Source organism: Heterodontus francisci, chromosome 3 (genome assembly GCF_036365525.1).
Source record: "Heterodontus francisci isolate sHetFra1 chromosome 3, sHetFra1.hap1, whole genome shotgun sequence".
NCBI lineage: Eukaryota > Metazoa > Chordata > Chondrichthyes > Heterodontiformes > Heterodontidae > Heterodontus > Heterodontus francisci.
Window position 1 is genome coordinate 29,425,354 of NC_090373.1, and position 24,338 is coordinate 29,449,691.

The 24,338-nt window shown below is 44.9% G+C and overlaps 2 protein-coding genes across 5 annotated transcripts in view; one reads left to right on the forward strand and one right to left on the reverse strand.

The window, feature by feature from the left end:
* Window positions 1-741: 741 nt before the first annotated feature.
* On the reverse strand, window positions 742-1,359 carry LOC137366741 (snake venom metalloprotease inhibitor 02A10-like). The gene has a single exon (XM_068028398.1). It carries the CDS (start codon window positions 1,357-1,359, stop codon window positions 742-744), a length of 618 nt encoding a protein of 205 aa, XP_067884499.1.
* A 68-nt stretch (window positions 1,360-1,427) lies between these two features.
* The window catches only part of tbce (tubulin folding cofactor E), a 69,626-nt gene continuing 46,715 nt past the window's right edge, over window positions 1,428-24,338 (forward strand). Inside the window, exons 1-3 of one of the 4 annotated variants that reach the window (XM_068020545.1) lie at window positions 1,428-1,601; window positions 14,634-14,776; window positions 18,173-18,257. In XM_068020545.1, the coding sequence (XP_067876646.1) occupies window positions 14,671-14,776; window positions 18,173-18,257 (191 nt within the window). In that variant the 5' untranslated portion in view covers window positions 1,428-1,601; window positions 14,634-14,670. Of the gene's footprint in view, window positions 1,602-1,652; window positions 1,846-2,722; window positions 3,090-14,633; window positions 14,777-18,172; window positions 18,258-24,338 lie in introns of those variants that run through there. The other 3 variants (XM_068020556.1, XM_068020574.1, XM_068020566.1) reach the window with 3 other exon arrangements.

Genomic DNA, 24,338 nt, shown 5'->3' on the forward strand with positions numbered 1-24,338 from the left:
CCTCCGGGTGCTCCGGTTTCCTCCCACATGGTAAAGACTTGCGGGTTGATAGGTAAATTGGCCATTGTAAAAAAAAAATTGCCCCTAGTGTAGGTAGGTGGTAAGAGAATTGTGGGGATGCGAGAGGGAAAATGGGATTAATGTAGGATTAGTATAAAAATGGGTGGTTGATAGTCGGCGCGGACTTGGTGGGCCAAAGGGCTTGTTTCAGTGCTGTATCTCTCTATGACTCTCTGACCTCAATTAGATCTGCCCTTAATCACTTCTTAAAAATGACAGATCAGTGCTGAGAAGTAAAATAGAATGGATGGAACAGGACTGTGGAGAGCAGCTTCTGGCTTTATTATTCTCCATTGGCTAGTGGAAAAAAATCACACTAAATGTAATATTCAGTCCCATTAAAATGATCAAGGGAATCAATAGGGTCGATACAAAGAAACTATTTCCTCGAATGGGGGAGTCAGAAACAAGTGGGTATAACCTTCTGGAGTGATGTCAGGAAGCACTTCTTCATACATATGAAGGGCATTGCATCTAGGCCTGTTGCTAGACTTTGGGGCGTATCCTATGAAACCTGTTAATGGACTGTGGGTAGCATCACAACCAGTCCTATTGATGGATTGTGGGTGGCATCACATGACAATCGTTGATGGACTGTGGGTGGCATAACGTGCTGACCTGTGAATGGACTGTGGGATGGCCTCACCTATTAATGGACTATGAGTGGCATCACCTCCAGGCCTATTGATGGCCTGTGGGTGGCATCATAGTGACCTGTTGATGGCCTGTGGATGGCATCATAGTGACCTGTTGATGGTCTGTGGGTGGCATCATGCTGACCCGTTGATGGTCTGTGGGTGGCATCATGCTGACCTGTTGATGGTCTGTGGGTGGCATCATGCTGACCCGTTGATGGTCTGTGGGTGGCATCATGCTGACCTGTTGATGGCCTGTGGATGGCATCATGCTGACCTGTTGATGGTCTGTGGATGGCATCATGCTGACCTGTTGATGGCCTGTGGATGGCATCATAGTGACCTGTTGATGGTCTGTGGGTGGCATCATGCTGACCCGTTGATGGTCTGTGGGTGGCATCATGCTGACCTGTTGATGGTCTGTGGGTGGCATCATGCTGACCCGTTGATGGTCTGTGGGTGGCATCATGCTGACCTGTTGATGGCCTGTGGATGGCATCATGCTGACCTGTTGATGGCCTGTGGATGGCATCATGCTGACCTGTTGATGGTCTGTGGATGGCATCATGCTGACCTGTTGATGGTCTGTGGGTGGCATCATGCTGACCTGTTGGTCTGTGGGTGGCATCATGCTGACCTGTTGATGGTCTGTGGGTGGCATCATGCTGACCTGTGGCTGGGTCGCTGCTGTTGTTGCGCTCCTCCGGCCGGCAGGGAGCGCAGTGACGGCTCTGCCCAGGGAGTGAGGAGACGGCAGGTGCCACACGGAATGTCTCCGGACCAGGAAACGCGGCGCTTTGCCAGGAGTTCCGGCCGCGGGTTGCCTAGTGACGAAACCTGGAGTCGGAGAGAGCGGACCGGCGGCGAGAATTACGGCAACGGACACGGCCTGGAGACACCGGCAAGGTTCCTGTTAGCGGCAGGGGGGAGAGAAAAAGAGAGAGGGAGGGATGGAGAGGGAAGGAGGACTTCCCCTTCGGCAACAGGATCTCAGTGGGCCTAAAGGAGGCGGGAGAGGGGCCTGGGGCCTGTCCGCAGTGTTACCTGCCCCAGGGCCTGGGAGGAGTTGGTGGATTCAGGGAAATGCCCCACTGTCAGAGTACAAATCGTGTTAATCTGCAGTCCGGGGGGTGAGGACAAGACCTGGGGGGTAAGAGAGAGAGATAAACTATTTCCTGAGCGAGTCCAGAACAAGGATCATAACCTTACAATTTTAATTAGAGTTAGTCCTTTCAGGGGCGATGTCAGGAAGCACTTCCTCAGACAAAGAGTAGTGGAAATCAGGAACTCTCACATGAAGCTGATGAGGCTGGGGGCCAATTAAAACTTTCAAAACTGAAGTCAGTAGATTTTTGTAATATAAGGGTATTAAAGGAACCAAGATGGGAAGATGGAGTGAACATACAGATCAGCCATGATCAAACTGAATGACCCTACAGACTCGAGGGGCTGAATAGTTCCTCCTGTTGCTATGTTATTCCAACAGTGGTAGAATTATCCTGCTTAACCCCACAAGTATCCTTTCCAAATCACTGTCTGGCCTTGAATCATCCCACACTTTAATTGTAGCCCCCAGGATTTCACACATCCACAGTACCACTGTAGATTTACAGCTCAGCAATATACAACACTTCAAACTTCCGCAATATTCAAAATACACACCACCAAATCCAATGTCTATCATTTAATATCGATTTTTTTCCTAGAGTCTTCTTTACCCCTGCCATAATTTCAGTTTCCCTTTTACTGTATCAGACTTTTTAAACCCTTAAATTTTTCTATACTCCTTCATGGAGACTCCCTTCATCCCTTCCTTGCCTTCCATGTTAAACTGCTTTATTATGAGGAGTGCCTACATCCCCCTTTACCCCTTTTCTCTTTCTGTTTCTCCAAAGCCTTTAAACTAGCATTTCACCATTTTCTTCTCATTTGCCACCTCTCCCTCTCCCCCATGTATTTTAATCTGGTGCATCTGATGCTCTGTTTTGTGTCTCTTTTAACCCCATTTTCATTTGTCACTAAATTAGAAGTTTGTGGATTCAAGCCCCACTCCAGAGACTTGAGCACAAGATCCGAGCTGACACTCCAGTGCAGTACGAAGGGAATGCCATTTTTCAAATGAGATGTTAAACTGAGGCCCTCTTTGTCCTCTCGGGTGGATGTAAAAAATCCCATGGCAAGACTTTGAAGATGAGCATGGGAGCTGACCCCACTGTGTTGGCCAATATTTATCCCTCAACCAACATCACTTAAACAGGTTATTTGCTGTTCATGGGAGCTTGCTGTGCACAAATTGGCTGCCATATTTTCCTACGTCACAACAGAGACTACACCTTAAAAGTATTTCATGGCTTGAAGTGCTTTGGGATGACCTGAGGTCATAAAAGGTGCGATGTAAGTGCCAGTCTTTTTTTCATTCCAATATAAATATTGCTCCTTTCATTTTAAAAAAAAAACATTCTTCACTGACATATTCTTTCCTCCTCAGATGTTTTTATCTCTCCATTTTCCCTACCCTAATATTGATTTTGCAAGTTAAAATAAATCATTTTCTGGTCATTGCTTATGATACTTTTCTTCACGTAAACACTTGATACTCTCAATTCATTACTTTAAAGAAAGTACTTTATTAAAATCAAAGCTAATTATTAAAATCCACTACTATTCCCCATTCATGTACTCAGCTTCCAGAGATCCACCTGTAATATAATGGAAGTGTGTACATTTCCTGTCTCCCATTTGGAGAGATCGTTGGAACAGATCAGTTGTAAGAAATTCACTTCATTCTCCTTGATCATACTGCATAGACAAATTTATATTTGACAAATCACAATTCAGTAGCTAGGAAATGCAATCCCAAAATTTACTAATTAAGTAAGTCTGCCTCGAAGACAAATCAAATCATTCAGCAGTAATTACTGGACTGAATAAAAATTACTGCTTAAAAATAACCAGTAGCAGAATCAATCAAATCACAAATAAAATATGGAAAACATTCCCCCCGCCTCCTGTATATGCAACAGATAAAAAGTTACTACACAAGATAAGAGCTCATGGTATTGGGGTAATATATTATGGATTGGGACTGGTTAGCTAACAGGAAACACAGAGTTGGGATAAATGGGTCATTTTCAGGTTGGCAAACTGTAACTAGTGGAGTGCCACAGGGATCAGTGCTGGGGGCCTCAACAATTTATGATCTATATTAATGACTTGGATGAAGGGATGAGTGTATTGCAGCTACGTTTGCTGAGGGTACGAAGATAGGTTCAGAAAACAAGTTGTGAGAAGGATACATGTTCCTGTGAAAATGAGGGATAGAAATGGCAAGATTAGGGAACCATGGATGACAGGTGAAATTGTGAGACTAGCTAAGAGGAAAAAGGAAGCATACATAAGGTCTAGGCGGCTGAAGAAAGACGAAGCTTTGAAAGAATATCGGGATTGTCGGCGCAATCTGAAACGAGGAATTAAGAGGGCTAAAAGGGGTCATGAAATATCTTTAGCAAACAGGGTTAAGGAAAATCCCAAAGCCTTTTATTCATATATAAGGAGCAAGAGGGTAACTAGAGAAAGGATTGGCCCACTCAAGGACAAAGGAGGAAAGTTATGCGTGGAGTCAGAGAAAATGGGTGAGATTCTAAACGAGTACTTTGCATCGGTATTCACAGAGGAGAGGGACATGACGGATGTTGAGGTTAGGGACAGATGTTTGATTACTCTCGGTCAAGTCGGCATAAGGAGGGAGGAAGTGTTGGGTATTCTAAAAGGCATTAAGGTGGACAAGTCCCCAGGTCCGGATGGGATCTATCCCAGGTTGCTGAGGGAAGCGAGAGAGGAAATAGCTGGGGCCTTAACAGATATCTTTGCAGCATCCTTAAACACGGGTGAGGTCCCGGAGGACTGGAGAATTGCTAATGTTGTCCCCTTGTTTAAGAAGGGTAGCAGGGATAATCCAGGTAATTATAGACCGGTGAGCCTGACGTCAGTGGTAGGGAAGCTGCTGGAGAAGATACTGAGGGATAGGATCTATTCCCATTTGGAAGAAAATGGGCTTATCAGTGATAGGCAACATGGTTTTGTGCAGGGAAGGTCATGTCTTACCAACTTAATAGAATTCTTTGAGGAAGTGACAAAGTTGATTGATGAGAGAAGGGCTGTAGATGTCGTATACATGGACTTCAGTAAGGCGTTTGATAAGGTTCCCCATGGTAGGCTGATGGAGAAAGTGAAGGCGCATGGGGTTCAAGGTGTACTAGCTAGATGGATAAAGAACTGGCTAGGCAACGGGAGACAGAGAGTAGCAGTGGAAGGGAGTTTCTCAAAATGGAGACGTGTGACCAGTGGTGTTCCACAGGGATCCGTGCTGGGACCACTGTTGTTTGTGATATACATAAATGATTTGGAGGAAAGTATAGGTGGTCTGATTAGCAAGTTTGCAGACGACACTAAGATTGGTGGAGTAGCAGATAGTGAAGGGGACTGTCAGAGAATACAGCAGAATATAGATAGACTGGAGAGTTGGGCAGAGAAATGGCAGATGGAGTTCAATCAGGGCAAATGCGAAGTGATGCATTTTGGAAGATCCAATTCAAGAGTGAACTATAGAGTAAATGGAAAAGTACTGGGGAAAATTGATGTACAGAGAGATTTGGGTGTTCAGGTCTATTGTTCCCTGAAGGTGGCAACGCAGGTCGATAGAGTGGTCAAGAAGGCATACGGCATGCTTTCCTTCATCGGACGGGGTATTGAGTACAAGAGTTGGCAGGTCATGTTACAGTTGTATAAGACTTTGGTTTGGCCACATTTGGAATACTGCGTGCAGTTCTGGTCGCCACATTACCAAAAGGATGTGGATGCTTTGGAGAGGGTGCAGAGGAGGTTCACCAGGATGTTGCCTGGTATGGAGGGCGCTAGCTATGAAGAGAGGTTGAGTAGATTAGGATTTTTTTCATTAGAAAGACGGAGGTTGAGGGGGGACCTGATTGAGGTGTACAAAATCATGAGAGGTATAGACAGGGTGGATAGCAAGAAGCTTTTTCCCAGAGTGGGGGATTCAATTACAAGGAGGCACAAGTTCAAAGTGAAAGGGGAAAAGTTTAGGGGGGATATGCGTGGAAAGTTCTTTACGCAGAGGGTGGTGGGTGCCTGGAACGCATTGCCAGCGGAGGTGGTAGACGCGGGCACGATAGCGTCTTTTAAGATGTATCTAGACAGATACATGAATGGGCAGGAAACAAAGAGATACAGACCCTTAGAAAATAGGCGACAGGTTTAGATAGAGGATTTGGATCGGCGTAGGCTTGGAGGGCCGAAGGGCCTGTTCCTGTGCTGTAATTTTCTTTGTTCTTTGTTCTCTTTGATACAAACAGTCTGCAAAGGGATATAGATAGATTGAGTAAGTGGGCAAAAAATTGGCAGATGGAGTATAATGTGGGAAAATGTTAGGTTGTCCACTTTGGCAGGAAGAATAGACAAGCAGAATATTATTTAAATGGAAAGAGAATGCTGCAGTACAGAGGCACCTGGGTGTCCTTGTACATCTTTTTTATTCATTTCATTGGATGTGGGCGTCGCTGGCTAGGCCAGCATTTATTGCCCATCCTTAATTGCCCATGAGAAGGTGGTGGTGAGCTGCCTTCTTGAACCGCTGCAGACCATGTGAGGTAGGTACACCCACAGTGCTGTTAGGAAGGGAGTTTTGACCCAGCGACAATGAAGGAACGGCGATATAGTTCCCAGTCAGGATGGTGTGTGGCTTGGAGAGGAACTTGCAGGTGGCGGAGTTCCCATGCATCTGCTGCCCTTGTCCTTCCAAATGGTAGATGTCGCAGCTTGTAAGGTGCTGCCTGAGTAGCCTTAGTGCGTTGTTGCAGTGCATCTGGTAGATGGTACATACTGCTGCCACTGTGCGCCAGTGGTGGAGGGAGTGAATGTTTGTGGATGGGGTGCCAATCCAGCAGGCTGCTTTGTCCTGGATGGTTTCAAGCTTCTTGAGTGTTTTTGGAGCTGCACCCATCCAGGCAAGTGGAGATTATTCCATCACACTCCTGACTTGTGCTTTGTAGATGGTGGACAGGCTTTGGGGAGTCAGGAGGTGAATTACTCGCTGCAGAATTCCTAGCCTCTGACCTGCTCTTGTGGCCATGGTATTTATATGGCAGGTGCACTTCAGTTTCTGATCAATGGTAACACCCAGGATGTTGATTGTGGGGGATTCAACGATTGTAATGCTGTTGAATGTCATGGGGAGATGGTTAGATTCTCTCTTGTTGGAGATGGTCATTGCCTGGCACTTGTGTGGCATGAATGTTACTTGCCACTTATCAGCCCAAGTCTGGATATTGTCTCGGTCTTGCTGCATTTCTACACAGACTGCTTCAGTATCTGAGGAGTCGTGAATGGTGCTGAACATTGTGCAATCATCAGCGAACATCCCCACTTCTGACCTTATGATTGAAGGAAGGTCTTTGATGAAGCAGCTGAAGATGATTGGACCTAGGACACTACCCTGAGGAACTCCTGCAGTGAGATGGTTGACCTCCAACAACCACAATCATCTTCCTTTGCACTAAGTACGATTCCAACCAGCAGAGAGTTTTCCCCGATTCCCATTGACTCCAGTTTTACTAGGGCTCCTTGATGCCATACTCGGTCTTGATGTCAAGGGCAGTCACTCTCACCTCACTGCTTGAGTTCAGCTCTTTTTTTCCATGTTTGAACCAAGGCTGTAATGAGGTCAGGAGCTGAATGGCCCTGACGGAACCCAAACTGAACATCACTGAACTGGTTATTGTTAAGCAAATGCTGCTTGATAGCACTGTCCATGACACCTTCCATCACTTTACTGATGATCAAGAGTCGACTGATGGGTAATTGGCTGGGTTGGATTTGTCCTACTTTTTGTGTACAGGACATACCTAGGCAATTTTCCACATTGCAGGGTAGATGCCAGTGTTGTAGCTATACTGGAACCACTTGGCTAGGGGCACAGTAGGTTCTGGAGCACAAGTCTTCAGTACTATTGCAGGAATGTTCTCAGGGCCCATAGCCTTTGCAGTATCCAGTGCCTTCAGCCGTTTCTTGATATCGCACGGAGTGAATCGAATTGGCTGAAGACTGGCATCTGTAATGCTGGGGACTTCAGGAGGAGGCTGAGATGGATCATCCGCTCGGCACTTCTGGCTGAAGATTGTTGCAAATGCTTCAGCCTTATCTTTTGCACTGATGTGCTGGGCTGCCCCATCATTGAGAATGGGGATATTTGTGGAGCCGCCTCCTCTTGTTAGTTGTTAAATTGTCCACCACCATTCACGGCTGGGTGTGGCAGGACTGCAAAACTTAGATTTGATCTATTGGTTGTGGCATCGCTTAGCTCTATTGCATGCTGCTTACGCTTTTTGGCACACAAGTAATCTCGGGTTGTGGCTTCACCAGGTTAACACCTCATTTTGAGGTATGCCTGGTGCTGCATGCCATCCTGCACTGTTCATTGAACCAGGGTTGATCCCCCAGCTTTTTGGTAGTGGTAGAGTGGGGGATATGCCAGGCCATGAGGTTATAGATTGTGGTTGAGTACAATTCTGCTGCTGATGGCCCACAGCGCCTCATGGATGCCCAGTTTTGCATTGCTAGATCTTTTTGAAATCTATCCCATTTACCACGGTGGTAGTGCCACACAACACGATGGAGGGTATCCTCATTGTGAAGACGGGACTTCGTCTCCACAAGGACTGTGTGGTGGTCACTCCTACCAGTACTGTCATGGACAGATGCATCTGCGGCAGGCAGATTGATGAGGATGAGGTCAAGTATGTTTTCCCTCACCACCTGCCGCAGACCCAGTCTAGCAGCTCAGTCAGTAGTGGTGCTACCGAGCTACTCTTGGTGATGGACATTCAAGTCCCCCACCTGGAGTACATTCTGCGCCCTTGCCACCCTCAATGCTTCTCAACATAGAGGAGTACTGATTCATCAGCTGAGGGGAGAGCAGTAGGTGGGAATTGGCAGGAGGTTTCCTTGCCCGTGTTTGATCTGCTGCCGTGAGACTTCATGTGGTTGGGAGTCAATGTTGAGGACTCCCAATGCAACTCCCTCCCGACTGTATACCACTGTGCCGCTACCTATGCTGGGTCTGTCCTGCCGGTGGGACAGGACATACCCAGGGACGGTGATAGTCGTGTCTGGGACATTGTCTGTAGGTTATGATTCCATGAGAATGACTATGTCAGGCTGTTGCTTGACTAGTCTGTGGCACAGCTCTACCAACTTTGGCACAAGCCACCCGATGTTAGTAAGGAGGACTTCGCAGGGTCGACAAGATTGGGTTTGCTGTTGTCGCTTCTGGGAGGTCCGTCCGGTTTCATTCCTTATCGACTTTTTAGCAGTTAGGTACAACTGAGTGGCTTGCTAGGCCATTTTCAGAGGGCATTTTAAGAGTCATTGCTGTGAGTCTGGAGTCACATGTAAGCCAGACCAGGTAAGGACAGCAGATTTCCTTCTCTAAAGAACATTAGTGAACCAGATAGGTTTTTGCAACAATTCACAATGTTGCCATCATTAGACTAGCTTTTTAGTTCCAGATTTTTTTTATTAATTGAATTCAAATTCCACCTTCTGCCATGATGGGATTCGAACCCATGTCCTCAGAGGAATACCCTGGGTTACGTGTCCAGTGATAATACCATTATGCTACCCCCATGAATCACAAAATGTTAGCATGCAGGTGCAGCAAATAATTAGAAAGGCAAGTGGAATGTTGGCCTTTATTGCAAAGGGGATGGAGTTTAAAAGTAGGGAAGTCTTGCTGCAATTGTACAGGGTATTGGTGAGACCACGCATAGAGTACTGCCTACTGTTTTGGTCTTATTTAAGAAGGAATATACTTGCATTGGAAGCAGTTTGGAGAAGGTTCACTCGGTTGATTCCTGGGATGAGGGTTTTGTCTTATGAGGAAAGGTTAAGCAGGTTGGACGTATATTCATTGGACTTTAGAAGATTGAGAGGTGATCTTATTGAAACATATAAGATTCTGAGGGGGCTTGACAGGGTAGATGCTGAGAGGATGTTTCCCCTCGTGGGGAATCTAGAACTAGGGGGCACAGTTTCAAATTAAGGGGTCTAACATTTAAGACAGAGATGAGGAGGAATTTCTTCTCTCAGAGGGTCGTTATGTTTGGAATTCTCTACCCCAGTGAGCAGTGGAGGCTGGGTCACTGAATATATTCAAGTCTGAGTTCGACAGATTTTTGATCTACAAAGGAGTCAAGGGTTATGGGGAGGCAGGAAAGTGGAGTTAAGGCCACAATCAGATCAGCCATGATCTTATAGAATGGTGGAGCAGGCTCAAGGGGCCAAATGGCCTACTCCTGCTCCTATATATTATGTTCTTATAGTAAAAAGAACTTGCTTGTAAAAAATCTTTTAACTGACTCAAAATTATCCACTTCTTTCAGAAATGCGTATGTTAAAATTTTTCCCTCTCCAGGGTCTCAAGTGCCTGGAACTCAGTGACCAGCCTTGCACTGCTCCCAGCCCACAGAGTCCCCATTACCTGCCCACTTTGACCTCATTCACTGATTTGTCCTGAGTTTGTCAGGCCTATCTCAGACCCATTGTGCTCTCCCCTTGACCCATTCTCAATGTTTTCCCCCACTCAGTCCCAGGAGCACAGTACCAGTTTCAGTGCTTCATGCAGTTATGTTTGCCAACATAGTCAATCCCTGTTACTCCCACAACCAAACCTGCCATCCCAGTATCAACCACCACTGCTCCCTGATGCATGGCTTCTCCCTACAGTGCTGCCATACCTGAGGGATCCCCCTGTTGGATTTTATATAGGACATTGTCCTATATTGCCCTTATGAGGAGCTTTACTAGGATATTGTCACATGTGTTTTACCTCTACTTCAAGTTTGAGGACCAGGAAACACTGAAACATTTGGTTAATAATTAAAGTTAATGAGATGATAAAACACAGTCCCTTGCCTAAGACAGTGCCAATTATAACTCGCATTTTAAGAACTGAGGAGGTCACACGTGGATCGTCTTGATTGCTTATGTGAGCTTCAGCAAGACTAGGTCCAATGTGTTTTATCTTCTATTGGTTGAATTGCATAGAAATATTGTTTTGTTCTTTGTGTATGATGTTGATATGTGAGCTTGTGTGGTTCAGGGTTAGCTGCTACTATTAATGTCGTAGGTTGTTTGTTACACCCAAGTACTCATTAGTCCTCTGTAGCTTTTAAAGTCTGATCTCTTCCCAGTATATCCTATTAAAAAAACAAATATATGTTAAAGGAATGAATAATAATAAAGGCCATTGATTTTCAGTACTTATAGTATTTGGCAGAATCACAGACTTAAATCCCCAACACCAGTAAAATATCAGAATCATAGAATCATAGACGGTTTACGGCACAGAAAGAAGCCACTTAGCCCATCGTGTCTGTGCCGGTTGAAAAACCATTCACTCATTCTAATCCCACCTTCCAGCATTTGGTCCGTAGCCCTGCAAAAATACGGCACCTGAGGTGCTTATCCAGCCTCTTTTTGAATGAGTTGAGGGTTTCTGCCTCAACTACCCTTTCAGGCAGTGAGTTCTAGACCCCCACCACCCTCTGGGTGAAAAAGGTTTTCCTCATCTCCCCGCTAATCTTTCTGCCAATCACCTTAAATCTATGCCCCCTAGTCACTGACCTCTCTGCTAAGGTGAATAGACCCTTCACCGCCACTCTATCCAGGCCCCTCAAACTTTTGTATATTTCAATCAGATCTCCCCTCAGCCTTCTCTGTTCCAAGGAGAACAACCCCAGCCTATCCAATCTTTCCTTATAGCTGCATTTTTCCAGTCCCAAGACCATTCAGTCTTTTGTGCCCATCTCTGATAGCGTTATCCAATTAATTCTACTGCCACTGCCCTGCAATTCTTTTTCTGCAAGAAGAATCTAATTCCCTTTTGAAAGTTACTACTGAATCTGCTTCCACCACCCTTTCAGGCAGCACAATCCAGGTTGTAACAACTTGCTACCCAAAAAATTCCTCCTCATCGTCCCACCCTGGCTCTTTTACCAATTACCTTCAATCTGTGCCCTCTGGTTACCGACCCTCCTGCTGGTGGAAACAGTTTCTCCTTATTTGCTGATTAGATTAGATTAGAGATACAGCACTGAAACAGGCCCTTCGGCCCACCGAGTCTGTGCCGAACATCAACCACCCATTTATACTAATCCTACACTAATCCCATATTCCTACCAAACATCCCCACCTGTCCCTATATTTCCCTACCACCTACCTATACTAGTGACAATTTATAATGGCCAATTTACCTATCAACCTGCAAGTCTTTTGGCTTGTGGGAGGAAACCGGAGCACCCGGAGAAAACCCACGCAGACACAGGGAGAACTTGCAAACTCCACACAGGCAGTACCCGGAATCGAACCCGGGTCCCTGGAGCTGTGAGGCTGCGGTGCTAACCACTGCGCCGCCCTAAAACCCTATCAAACCCTATCAAAACCCCACAATTTTGCACACTTCTATTAAATCTGTCCTTAACACATCCATTATTTTTTTTTTCTTGTATGTCTCAGCCTCTCTGAAAATTCCAGGTTTAGACTTGATATTTTTATCCAGAGCTGTCAGCTGAATTTGGATTGGGGTGTGCGCATGCACAATGTACTGAATTTTCAAGACTGCATCAGTACCAGTCTGTCAGCTATGCTGATGGAATAGTTTTCTTTCGCTTGTGGGAGTTTCTGTTCAGTTATTTTACAACATGATGTGAAAAAAAGTTAGAGGACAAATTTCCAAAGCTTTACTCGGGTAAAGTTTGAATTGAGTTTTCTTTTGAAGCAGGGAAGCTGTGTGAGTGTCTGTATGTGCAAGGAGAAATTACTAAGCGAAAGAGTGTTTTTCCTCTTGCTAATGTTAGTTCAATTGTAAAAAAAATCTTGAATTTTAAATCCAACGAGATATCTTACCCTTGTTTTCTTGACAGTTCGAAAAGGTAATTGTCCTAATTGCTTTCACCTGTAGACAGATTCTAATTACTAATGACTAAACTTGTAATTAGATTTTTTGCATTTGAGATCCTTGTAACAAGATTGCCTATCGAAAATCTAGGTACGTGCCAGGGTTGTGAAAACTGGAAACTAATCAAAAAAAAACCCTTTGCTGGCCCTGAAAAAGTCTCTTCCAGGCTTCTTTCCAAATTGTTTCAATAGAGATGTGGAGCTCTCTCTCACTTCTACACTCCAGTACGCCCTAGCCAACAGTACAACCTCTGTCTTACTATGAGCAATACCACAGGAAATCTATTAATATTTATTGAATTTCCTCCTACGGTTGGGCTCAAATTTTGTTTGTGTGGAAGGATCTTCAAGTTGAGCTTATGCTTGATAATTGTGAGATTATACTTTTTTTAAACTGTCCAGAATGTTTACAGTTTATCACTTTTTTCCTTATTTATAGTTTAAATAGTTAGTAACATTTTGGGATGCAGTATGTGAGTAATTTGAGACATGACCATGTGATCCATGTTTGGGAGGACAGGTGACTTTGGACCTCAAGTTCCTAAAGCTCTCCACCACTGGGAGTTTTCCTCACCTCATATATGGTCCTGTTGTAGACTCATTGATCGAGATTGATGCCTGTGAATAGTCAATAACTCATTATTATTGTGTCGTGATTCCTGGGGTGGTAGAAGGTGAAATAAATCAATTTTAAGTCTTCTCTCATCTAGCAATTCCTATGTTCCTAGTAGTCCAATATGGCTATACCCTAGTTGGAATAATGTCTAGTTATGGGTACCGCACTTTAGGATGTCAAGGTCTAGAAGAGGGTGCAGAGGAGATTTACTAGAATGGTACCAGGGATAAGGAACTTCAGTTATGTGGAGGGAGTGGAGAAGCTGGGGATGTTCTCCATACAGCAGAGAAGATTTAATAGAGGTGTTCAGAAATATGAGGGTTAGAAAGAGAAAAAGTGTTTCCAGAGGCAGGCGGGTCAGTAATCAGAAGACAGATGATCTAGATAATTGGCAAAATTGCCAAGGGGGAGATGAGGAGAAACCTTTTTACACAGTGAGTTATAATGATCTGGTACACACTGCCTGAAAGGTTGGTGGAAACAGATTCAATTGAACTTTCAAAAGAGAATTGAATAAATAGTTAAAAAGGAAAAAAAAATTGTGTATGGGGAAAGAGCAAAGGAGTGGGATTAATTACACAAACTAGGGTTGTATTCCCTGGAATTTAGAAGGGTAAGTGGTGATTCAGTCAATTGAGCTCCTTCACTGGGCTGAAAATATTAGGGGCCACTGTCTTAGACAAAGTAAATTCAATAAACATTGGCATAAGATATTAAGGGGAACTGAGAGGGTAGATCGAGAGAAACTATTTCTGTTAATTGGGGAATCTAGGACAAGGGGGCATAGTCTAATAATTAGCGCCAGACCTTTCAGAAGTGAAATTAGGAAACACTTCTACACACCAAGGGTGGTCGAAGTTTGGAACTCGTCCCTCAACAGCAATTGATGATAGATCAGTTGTAAATTTCCAATCTTGAGATTGAAAGACTTTTATTATCCAAAGGTATTAAGGGATGTGGGGCAAAGGCGAGTACATGGAGTTAGGACACAGATCAGCCATGATCTCATTGAATGGTGGAACAGGCTCGAGGGGCTAAATGGCCTATCCTATCCCTATGTTCCTGACTGGATAGCTCTTTCAAAGAGCCAATATAGGCAAGATGGACCGAATGGCCTCCTTAAATGCTGTATCATCCCTTGTGCGTAAATGACACTAAGGGGAGCTTCAGAAGTTGAGAGGGAGGGGAGTGAGTGCTGCAGTGGCCTGCTAATTCCAGCAGAGGCAGCGCAGCTTAGTCTGTTGCATGTGTGGGTAAAAGATCTGATATATTGCTTCTAAATTTCTGTTCAGATTTAGATGAGCTGTCACAGGCTGAAATATATCAAAGATGACACAGAGTGACAATGTGCCTTGTGATGCTGTGGGTAGAAGAATCATCTATCGGGATGAATATGGGACTGTCCGTTTTGTGGGAACAGTACCATCAGCAGCAGGTATAATTCAAATCACGATCTTTCGTGGTTGTTGAAATAATTCTCAGCTTAGAGGAATGCTCTCTTTGTATCATTCACTCCCTGGAATAAAGATGTTCCTGGATTTTTCATCAATAATTTTATAGTGAGAATTGGTGAAGATTTATTTATTCATTCATGGGATGTGAGCATCGCTGGCAAGGCCAACATTTATTGCCCATCCCTAATTGCCCTTGAGAAGGTGGTGGTGAGCAGCCTTCCTGAATGCTGCAGTCCATGTGGTAAGGGTACTTTCATTTGCCATTCCCATTCGATATTAGACGGGTGGTTGGGGAGGGGAGATGGGCAGCAGGTGTTTTAACTGTTTCAGCCATGGCTCAGTGGGTAGCACTCTCGCTTCAGGGTCAGAAGGTTGTGGGTTCAAATCCAACAGCACATAAACAACTCTGACACACTCAGTGCAGTACTGAGGGAGTGCTGCATTGTCAGAGATACTGCCTTTCAGATGAGATGTTAAACCGAGGTCCCATTTGCCTTGGAAGTAAAAGATCCCATGGTGCTATTCTGAAGAAGAGCATGGGAGTTCTCCCCTGTGTTTTGGCCAATATTTATCCCTCCAGCAACATCATTTAAACAGGCTATTTGCTCATGATTACGTTTCTATTTGTGGGAGCTTGCTGTATGCAAATTGGCTCCTATGTTTCCGACGTTACAACAGTGACTACACTTCAAAAAGTATTTCACTGGCTGTAAAGCAATTCAGAGTGCCCTGAGCTCATGAAAGGCCCTATAGAAATGTAAGTCCTTTCTGTCTCAAACTTGGGATTAGTTTACCACTAAATTAATATAATTTAGATTTTCCACAATTTAGTTGCATTAAAAAAAACTGCACAGGGAACTTTACAAATCAATCTGATGTGCATGGCTAGTTTGTGTTTAACCTTTGTTTTGTCATACAAAACGATGACAGTAATGTTTTAGAAACTTCTTTGGACGGATTGTGTTTATTAAGTAGTCACGCACGTCAGGAGAAGGAGTTTAGACAGCGTATACATACTGCTGTTGATTGTTGGGGAAGTAGACATAGTGTTTACGGGATTCTGTTAGTTTGTTGCGTGAGGTATGGGGCTATGAATGTTGGGTTCAGGAAGGAATGAGCAGCTACTGAGAGCTGGGACAAAGGGGGTTGAGTTAGAAAGGAGAGTGGAGTCAAAGGGAAGTGGGGAGGGGTTTGGGGCGATGGGAAGAATGGAGAACCACGGAAGGAGACAACGGAGAGAAATGGCATCAGAGAAAGGGAATCTAACAAATCACTGCGTAATGACGGTGCTTTTATATTTTTTTTGAGGACTCGTATTTTCGAATTATGGACATTGTTTTATGTTTTACATAAATGATTTGGAGGAAAGTATAGGCGGTCTGATTAGCAAATTTGCAGACGACACTAAGATTGGTGGAGTAGCAGATAGTGAAGGGGACTGTCAGAGAATACAGCAGAATATAGATAGATTGGAGAGTTGGGCAGAGAAATGGCAGATGGAGTTCAATCAGGGCAAATGCGAGATGATGCATTTTGGAAGATCCAATTCAAGAGTGAACTATACAATAAATGGAAAAGTCCTGGGGAAAATTGATGTACAGAGAGTGTTCCGGTCCATTGTTCCCTGAAGGTGGCAACGCAGGTCAATAGAGTGGTCAAGAAGGCATACGGCATGCTTTCTTTCATCAGACTGGGTATTGAGTACAAGAGTTGGCAGGTCATGTTACAGTTGTATAAGACTTTGGTTCGGCCACATTTGGAGTACTGCGTGCAGTTCTGGTCGCCACATTACCAAAAGGATGTAGATGCTTTGGAGAGGGTGCAGAGGAGGTTCACCAGGATGTTGCCTGGTATGGAGGGCGCTAGCTATGAAGAGAAGTTGAGTAGATTAGGATTATTTTCATTAGAAAGACGGAGGTTGAGGGGGGACCTGATTGAGGTGTACAAAATCATGAGAGGTATAGACAGGGTGGATCGCAAGAAGCTTTTTCCCAGAGTGGGGGATTCAATTACTAGGGGTCACGAGTTCAAAGTGAAAGGGGAAAAGTTTAGGGGGGATATGCGTGGAAAGTTCTTTACGCAGAGGGTGGTGGGTGCCTGGAACGCGTTGCCAGCGGAGGTGGTAGACGCGGGCACGATAGCGTCTTTTAAGATGTATCTAGACAGATAAATGAATGGGCAGGAAGCAAAGAGATACAGACCCTTAGAAAATAGGCGACAGGTTTAGATAGAGGATCTGGATCGGCGCAGGCTTGGAGGGCCGAAGGGCCTGTTCCTGTGCTGTAATTTTCTTTGTTCTTTTCTTTGTTCTTTGTTCTTTTATGATTGACTGTTATCGGTAACTGGATAAACATTTAAATATATGTTGTGACCTGTGGAGAAGTGGAACGATAAAAAACAGTGCACTCCTCTCGCACGGTCGTAATAATTGGAAAAGGTGAGGAAAAATCGGAGAAGAATGTAGTCCAAGTTGGAAAATTTGGAACGTTTTTAGGAGGCAGAAAACAATTTGTTGAGATTAAAGTGGGGGAGGAGAGGAGATAGACAGAGGAGAAAAAAAACAAGGAACCCTGATAAAGAAACTGAGAATCATATAAATATTAAAAATTGAGGTCAAAAGTAGGCTGTTCAGCCCATCTGGCTCATTTGTCTGCCATTTGAGCTCATCCGGCCAGCATCCAACAACAGCTAAGGATCCCCTACTGCCTGTTATAGAAGCTAAGCACAAAAGACTCTGTTGAGGTAGAATTCAATCTAGTTAAAACCTGGCAAAACCATGGAGGTAATGTTTAACTTCACTGCTACAGAGTAATGAGGAGCCAATCTTCTGTTAGTTCTAGAATCTGCCTGATTGTCATCCAACTGAAATCTGCAGAATGAAAATCAGATGAGATATGACAGGCGGGGAGTGCACAGTGAATCCTCTTACTCTACAGCTAAATCATTGGGAAATCCAGTTAGCCAGTATTTAATTATTCATTGCATGTATTGGATTGTATTGGTGAGCTAAAGGCAGCACATTGGGGCACCACAGATACAGCAGGTACTGAGGAAGATGTGGAACAAACATCGACTGGCATTAGGAGTAGAGTCCCTCATCCTTTAGCTGCAGTTGCACATGGGCCTCGGAGACCAGTAAGAAGGAGTAGACTAGGGTTAAAATAGAGGGAATTCACGCTGACTGGAACAAGAGAAATAGTTAATGATAAGGGGGTAAGACTAGCTGCGCTCATTGAAACTATTGAAGTAATTTTGTGACAGGTTACAGTTTGAAGTGATGTGACAAGTAAGTATTAGAAAATAGCTAACAACATTTGATAAGCAGTGTAAAGGGTGAAATAAATGCAAGCTATTAAAATGCATCACTCATTTCCAAGGAGTGTGGCTTGGAGTGGAATGGGACAATCCTGAGCGGGGAAAGCACAATGGAACGCATGAAGGAGTGCAGTATTTCCAGTGCAAGTAGGTGAATTTCTTTTCATAATTTCCTTCCACAGTTCTGTTGGTATAATATATCCCTTCCTATTTTCAATCATTAAATTTTCCCTACCTCCTTGCCCCAACACTAAGAGACTGTGCAGGTGACTGGAAACCAATTCACTGCCAATACTATCCCTCCGTATTCATTTCTAAAAAGATTTGCTCTCAGCTTCTCCTGACCTTTGCTGGGATACAGATCTACAGGTTCCAGTCCCCTCTCATACCCAAATGTACTGACCATACTGGGATACAGATCTACAGGTTCCAGTCCCCTCTCATACCCAAATGTACTGACCATACTGGGATACAGATCTACAGGTTCCAGTCCCCTCTCATACCCAAATGTACTGACCATACTGGGATACAGATCTACAGGTTCCAGTCCCCTCTCATACCCAAATGTACTGACCATACTGGGATACAGATCTACAGGTTCCAGTCCCCTCTCATACCCAAATGTACTGACCATACTGGGATACAGATCTACAGGTTCCAGTCCCCTCTCATACCCAAATGTACTGACCATACTAGGATAGAGATCCAGAGGTTCCAGTCCCCTCTCATACCCAAATGTACTGACCATACTGGGATACAGATCTACAGGTTCCAGTCCTCTCTAATACCCAAATGTACTGACCATACTGGGATACGGATCCAGAGATTCCAGTCCTCTCTAATACCCAAATGTACTGACCATACTAGGATAGAGATCCAGAGGTTCCAGTCCCCTCTAATACCCAAATGTACTGACCATACTGGGATACGGATCCAGAGATTCCAGTCCTCTCTAATACCCAAATGTACTGACCATACTAGGATAGAGATCCAGAGGTTCCAGTCCCCTCTAATACCCAAATGTACTGACCATACTGGGATACAGATCTACAGGTTCCAGTCCCCTCTCATACCCAAATGTACTGACCATACTGGGATACAGATCTACAGGTTCCAATCCCCTCTCATACCCAAATGTACTGACCATACTGGGATACAGATCTACAGGTTCCAGTCCCCTCTAATACCCAAATGTACTGACCATACTAGGATACAGATCTACAGGTTCCAATCCCCTCTCATACCCAAATGTACTGACCATACTGGGATACAGATCTACAGGTTCCAATCCCCTCTCATACCCAAATGTACTGACCATACTGGGATACGGATCCAGAGGTTCCAGTCCTCTCTCATACCCAAATATACTGACCATACTAGGATAGAGATCCAGAGATTCCAGTCCTCTCTCATACCCAAATGTACTGACCATACTGGGATACAGATCTACAGGTTCCAGTCCCCTCTCATACCCAAATGTACTGACCATACTGGGATACAGATCTACAGGTTCCAGTCCTCTCTAATACCCAAATGTACTGACCATACTGGGATACAGATCTACAGGTTCCAGTCCTCTCTAATACCCAAATGTACTGACCATACTGGGATACAGATCTACAGGTTCCAGTCCCCTCTAATACCCAAATGTACTGACCATACTGGGATAGAGATCCAGAGGTTCCAGTCCCCTCTAATACCCAAATGTACTGACCATACTGGGATACAGATCCAGAGGTTCCAGTCCTCTCTCATACCCAAATGTACTGACCATACTGGGATACAGATCTACAGGTTCCAGTCCCCTCTCATACCCAAATGTACTGACCATACTAGGATAGAGATCCAGAGGTTCCAGTCCCCTCTAATACCCAAATGTACTGACCATACTGGGATACAGATCTACAGGTTCCAGTCCCCTCTCATACCCAAATGTACTGACCATACTGGGATACAGATCTACAGGTTCCAGTCCCCTCTCATACCCAAATGTACTGACCATACTGGGATACAGATCTACAGGTTCCAGTCCCCTCTCATACCCAAATGTACTGACCATACTAGGATAGAGATCCAGAGGTTCCAGTCCTCTCTCATACCCAAATGTACTGACCATACTGGGATACAGATCTACAGGTTCCAGTCCCCTCTCATACCCAAATGTACTGACCATACTGGGATACAGATCTACAGGTTCCAGTCCCCTCTCATACCCAAATGTACTGACCATACTAGGATAGAGATCCAGAGGTTCCAGTCCTCTCTCATACCCAAATGTACTGACCATACTAGGATAGAGATCCAGAGGTTCCAGTCCCCTCTCATACCCAAATGTACTGACCATACTGGGATACAGATCTACAGGTTCCAGTCCTCTCTCATACCCAAATGTACTGACCATACTAGGATAGAGATCCAGAGGTTCCAGTCCTCTCTCATACCCAAATGTACTGACCATACTGGGATACAGATCTACAGGTTCCAGTCCTCTCTCATACCCAAATGTACTGACCATACTAGGATAGAGATCCAGAGGTTCCAGTCCTCTCTCATACCCAAATGTACTGACCATACTGGGATAGAGATCCAGAGGTTCCAGTCCTCTCTCATACCCAAATGTACTGACCATACTAGGATAGAGATCCAGAGGTTCCAGTCCTCTCTCATACCCAAATGTACTGACCATACTGGGATACAGATCTACAGGTTCCAGTCCCCTCTCATACCCAAATGTACTGACCATACTAGGATAGAGATCCAGAGGTTCCAGTCCTCTCTCATACCCAAATGTACTGACCATACTGGGATACAGATCTACAGGTTCCAGTCCCCTCTCATACCCAAATGTACTGACCATACTAGGATAGAGATCCAGAGGTTCCAGTCCTCTCTCATACCCAAATGTACTGACCATACTGGGATACAGATCTACAGGTTCCAGTCCCCTCTCATACCCAAATGTACTGACCATACTAGGATAGAGATCCAGAGGTTCCAGTCCTCTCTCATACCCAAATGTACTGACCATACTGGGATACAGATCTACAGGTTCCAGTCCCCTCTCATACCCAAATGTACTGACCATACTAGGATAGAGATCCAGAGGTTCCAGTCCTCTCTCATACCCAAATGTACTGACCATACTGGGATACAGATCTACAGGTTCCAGTCCCCTCTCATACCCAAATGTACTGACCATACTAGGATAGAGATCCAGAGGTTCCAGTCCTCTCTCATACCCAAATGTACTGACCATACTGGGATACAGATCTACAGGTTCCAGTCCCCTCTCATACCCAAATGTACTGACCATACTAGGATAGAGATCCAGAGGTTCCAGTCCTCTCTCATACCCAAATGTACTGACCATACTGGGATACAGATCTACAGGTTCCAGTCCCCTCTCATACCCAAATGTACTGACCATACTAGGATAGAGATCCAGAGGTTCCAGTCCTCTCTCATACCCAAATGTACTGACCATACTGGGATACAGATCTACAGGTTCCAGTCCCCTCTCATACCCAAATGTACTGACCATACTAGGATAGAGATCCAGAGGTTCCAGTCCTCTCTCATACCCAAATGTACTGACCATACTGGGATACAGATCTACAGGTTCCAGTCCCCTCTCATACCCAAATGTACTGACCATACTAGGATAGAGATCCAGAGGTTCCAGTCCTCTCTCATACCCAAATGTACTGACCATACTGGGATACAGATCTACAGGTTCCAGTCCTCTCTCATACCCAAATGTACTGACCATACTAGGATAGAGATCCAGAGGTTCCAGTCCTCTCTCATACCCAAATGTACTGACCATACTGGGATACAGATCTACAGGTTCCAGTCCCCTCTCATACCCAAATGTACTGACCATACTAGGATAGAGATCCAGAGGTTCCAGTCCTCTCTCATACCCAAATGTACTGACCATACTGGGATACAGATCTACAGGTTCCAGTCCCCTCTCATACCCAAATGTACTGACCATACTAGGATAGAGATCCAGAGGTTCCAGTCCTCTCTCATACCCAAATGTACTGACCATACTGGGATACAGATCTACAGGTTCCAGTCCTCTCTCATACCCAAATGTACTGACCATACTAGGATAGAGATCCAGAGGTTCCAGTCCTCTCTCATACCCAAATGTACTGACCATACTGGGATAGAGATCCAGAGGTTCCAGTCCTCTCTCATACCCAAATGTACTGACCATACTGGGATACAGATCTACAGGTTCCAGTCCCCTCTCATACCCAAATGTACTGACCATACTAGGATAGAGATCCAGAGGTTCCAGTCCTCTCTCATACCCAAATGTACTGACCATACTGGGATACAGATCTACAGGTTCCAGTCCCCTCTCATACCCAAATGTACTGACCATACTAGGATAGAGATCCAGAGGTTCCAGTCCTCTCTCATACCCAAATGTACTGACCATACTGGGATACAGATCTACAGGTTCCAGTCCTCTCTCATACCCAAATGTACTGACCATACTAGGATAGAGATCCAGAGGTTCCAGTCCTCTCTCATACCCAAATGTACTGACCATACTGGGATAGAGATCCAGAGGTTCCAGTCCTCTCTCATACCCAAATGTACTGACCATACTGGGATACAGATCTACAGGTTCCAGTCCCCTCTCATACCCAAATGTACTGACCATACTAGGATAGAGATCCAGAGGTTCCAGTCCTCTCTCATACCCAAATGTACTGACCATACTGGGATACAGATCTACAGGTTCCAGTCCCCTCTCATACCCAAATGTACTGACCATACTAGGATAGAGATCCAGAGGTTCCAGTCCTCTCTCATACCCAAATGTACTGACCATACTGGGATACAGATCTACAGGTTCCAGTCCCCTCTCATACCCAAATGTACTGACCATACTAGGATAGAGATCCAGAGGTTCCAGTCCTCTCTCATACCCAAATGTACTGACCATACTGGGATACAGATCTACAGGTTCCAGTCCCCTCTCATACCCAAATGTACTGACCATACTAGGATAGAGATCCAGAGGTTCCAGTCCTCTCTCATACCCAAATGTACTGACCATACTGGGATACAGATCTACAGGTTCCAGTCCCCTCTCATACCCAAATGTACTGACCATACTGGGATACAGATCCAGAGGTTCCAGTCCTCTCTCATACCCAAATGTACTGACCATACTGGGATACAGATCTACAGGTTCCAGTCCCCTCTCATACCCAAATGTACTGACCATACTGGGATAGAGATCCAGAGGTTCCAGTCCCCTCTCATACCCAAATGTACTGACCATACTAGGATAGAGATCCAGAGGTTCCAGTCCTCTCTCATACCCAAATGTACTGACCATACTAGGATAGAGATCCAGAGGTTCCAGTCCCCTCTCATACCCAAATGTACTGACCATACTGGGATACAGATCTACAGGTTCCAGTCCCCTCTCATACCCAAATGTACTGACCATACTAGGATAGAGATCCAGAGGTTCCAGTCCTCTCTCATACCCAAATGTACTGACCATACTAGGATAGAGATCCAGAGGTTCCAGTCCTCTCTCATACCCAAATGTACTGACCATACTAGGATAGAGATCCAGAGGTTCCAGTCCCCTCTCATACCCAAATGTACTGACCATACTGGGATACAGATCTACAGGTTCCAGTCCCCTCTCATACCCAAATGTACTGACCATACTGGGATAGAGATCCAGAGGTTCCAGTCCCCTCTCATACCCAAATGTACTGACCATACTAGGATAGAGATCCAGAGGTTCCAGTCCCCTCTCATACCCAAATGTACTGACCATACTGGGATACAGATCTACAGGTTCCAGTCCTCTCTCATACCCAAATGTACTGACCATACTAGGATAGAGATCCAGAGGTTCCAGTCCTCTCTCATACCCAAATGTACTGACCATACTGGGATAGAGATCCAGAGGTTCCAGTCCTCTCTCATACCCAAATGTACTGACCATACTAGGATAGAGATCCAGAGGTTCCAGTCCCCTCTCATACCCAAATGTACTGACCATACTGGGATACAGATCTACAGGTTCCAGTCCCCTCTCATACCCAAATGTACTGACCATACTGGGATACAGATCTACAGGTTCCAGTCCCCTCTCATACCCAAATGTACTGACCATACTGGGATACAGATCTACAGGTTCCAGTCCTCTCTCATACCCAAATGTACTGACCATACTGGGAT

What these genes read in the sequence shown, in the direction of transcription:
- LOC137366741 (XM_068028398.1), bottom strand. Translation starts at nt 1,359, where the DNA reads ATGATGCCACCCACAGACCATCAACAGGTCAGCATGATGCCACCCACA.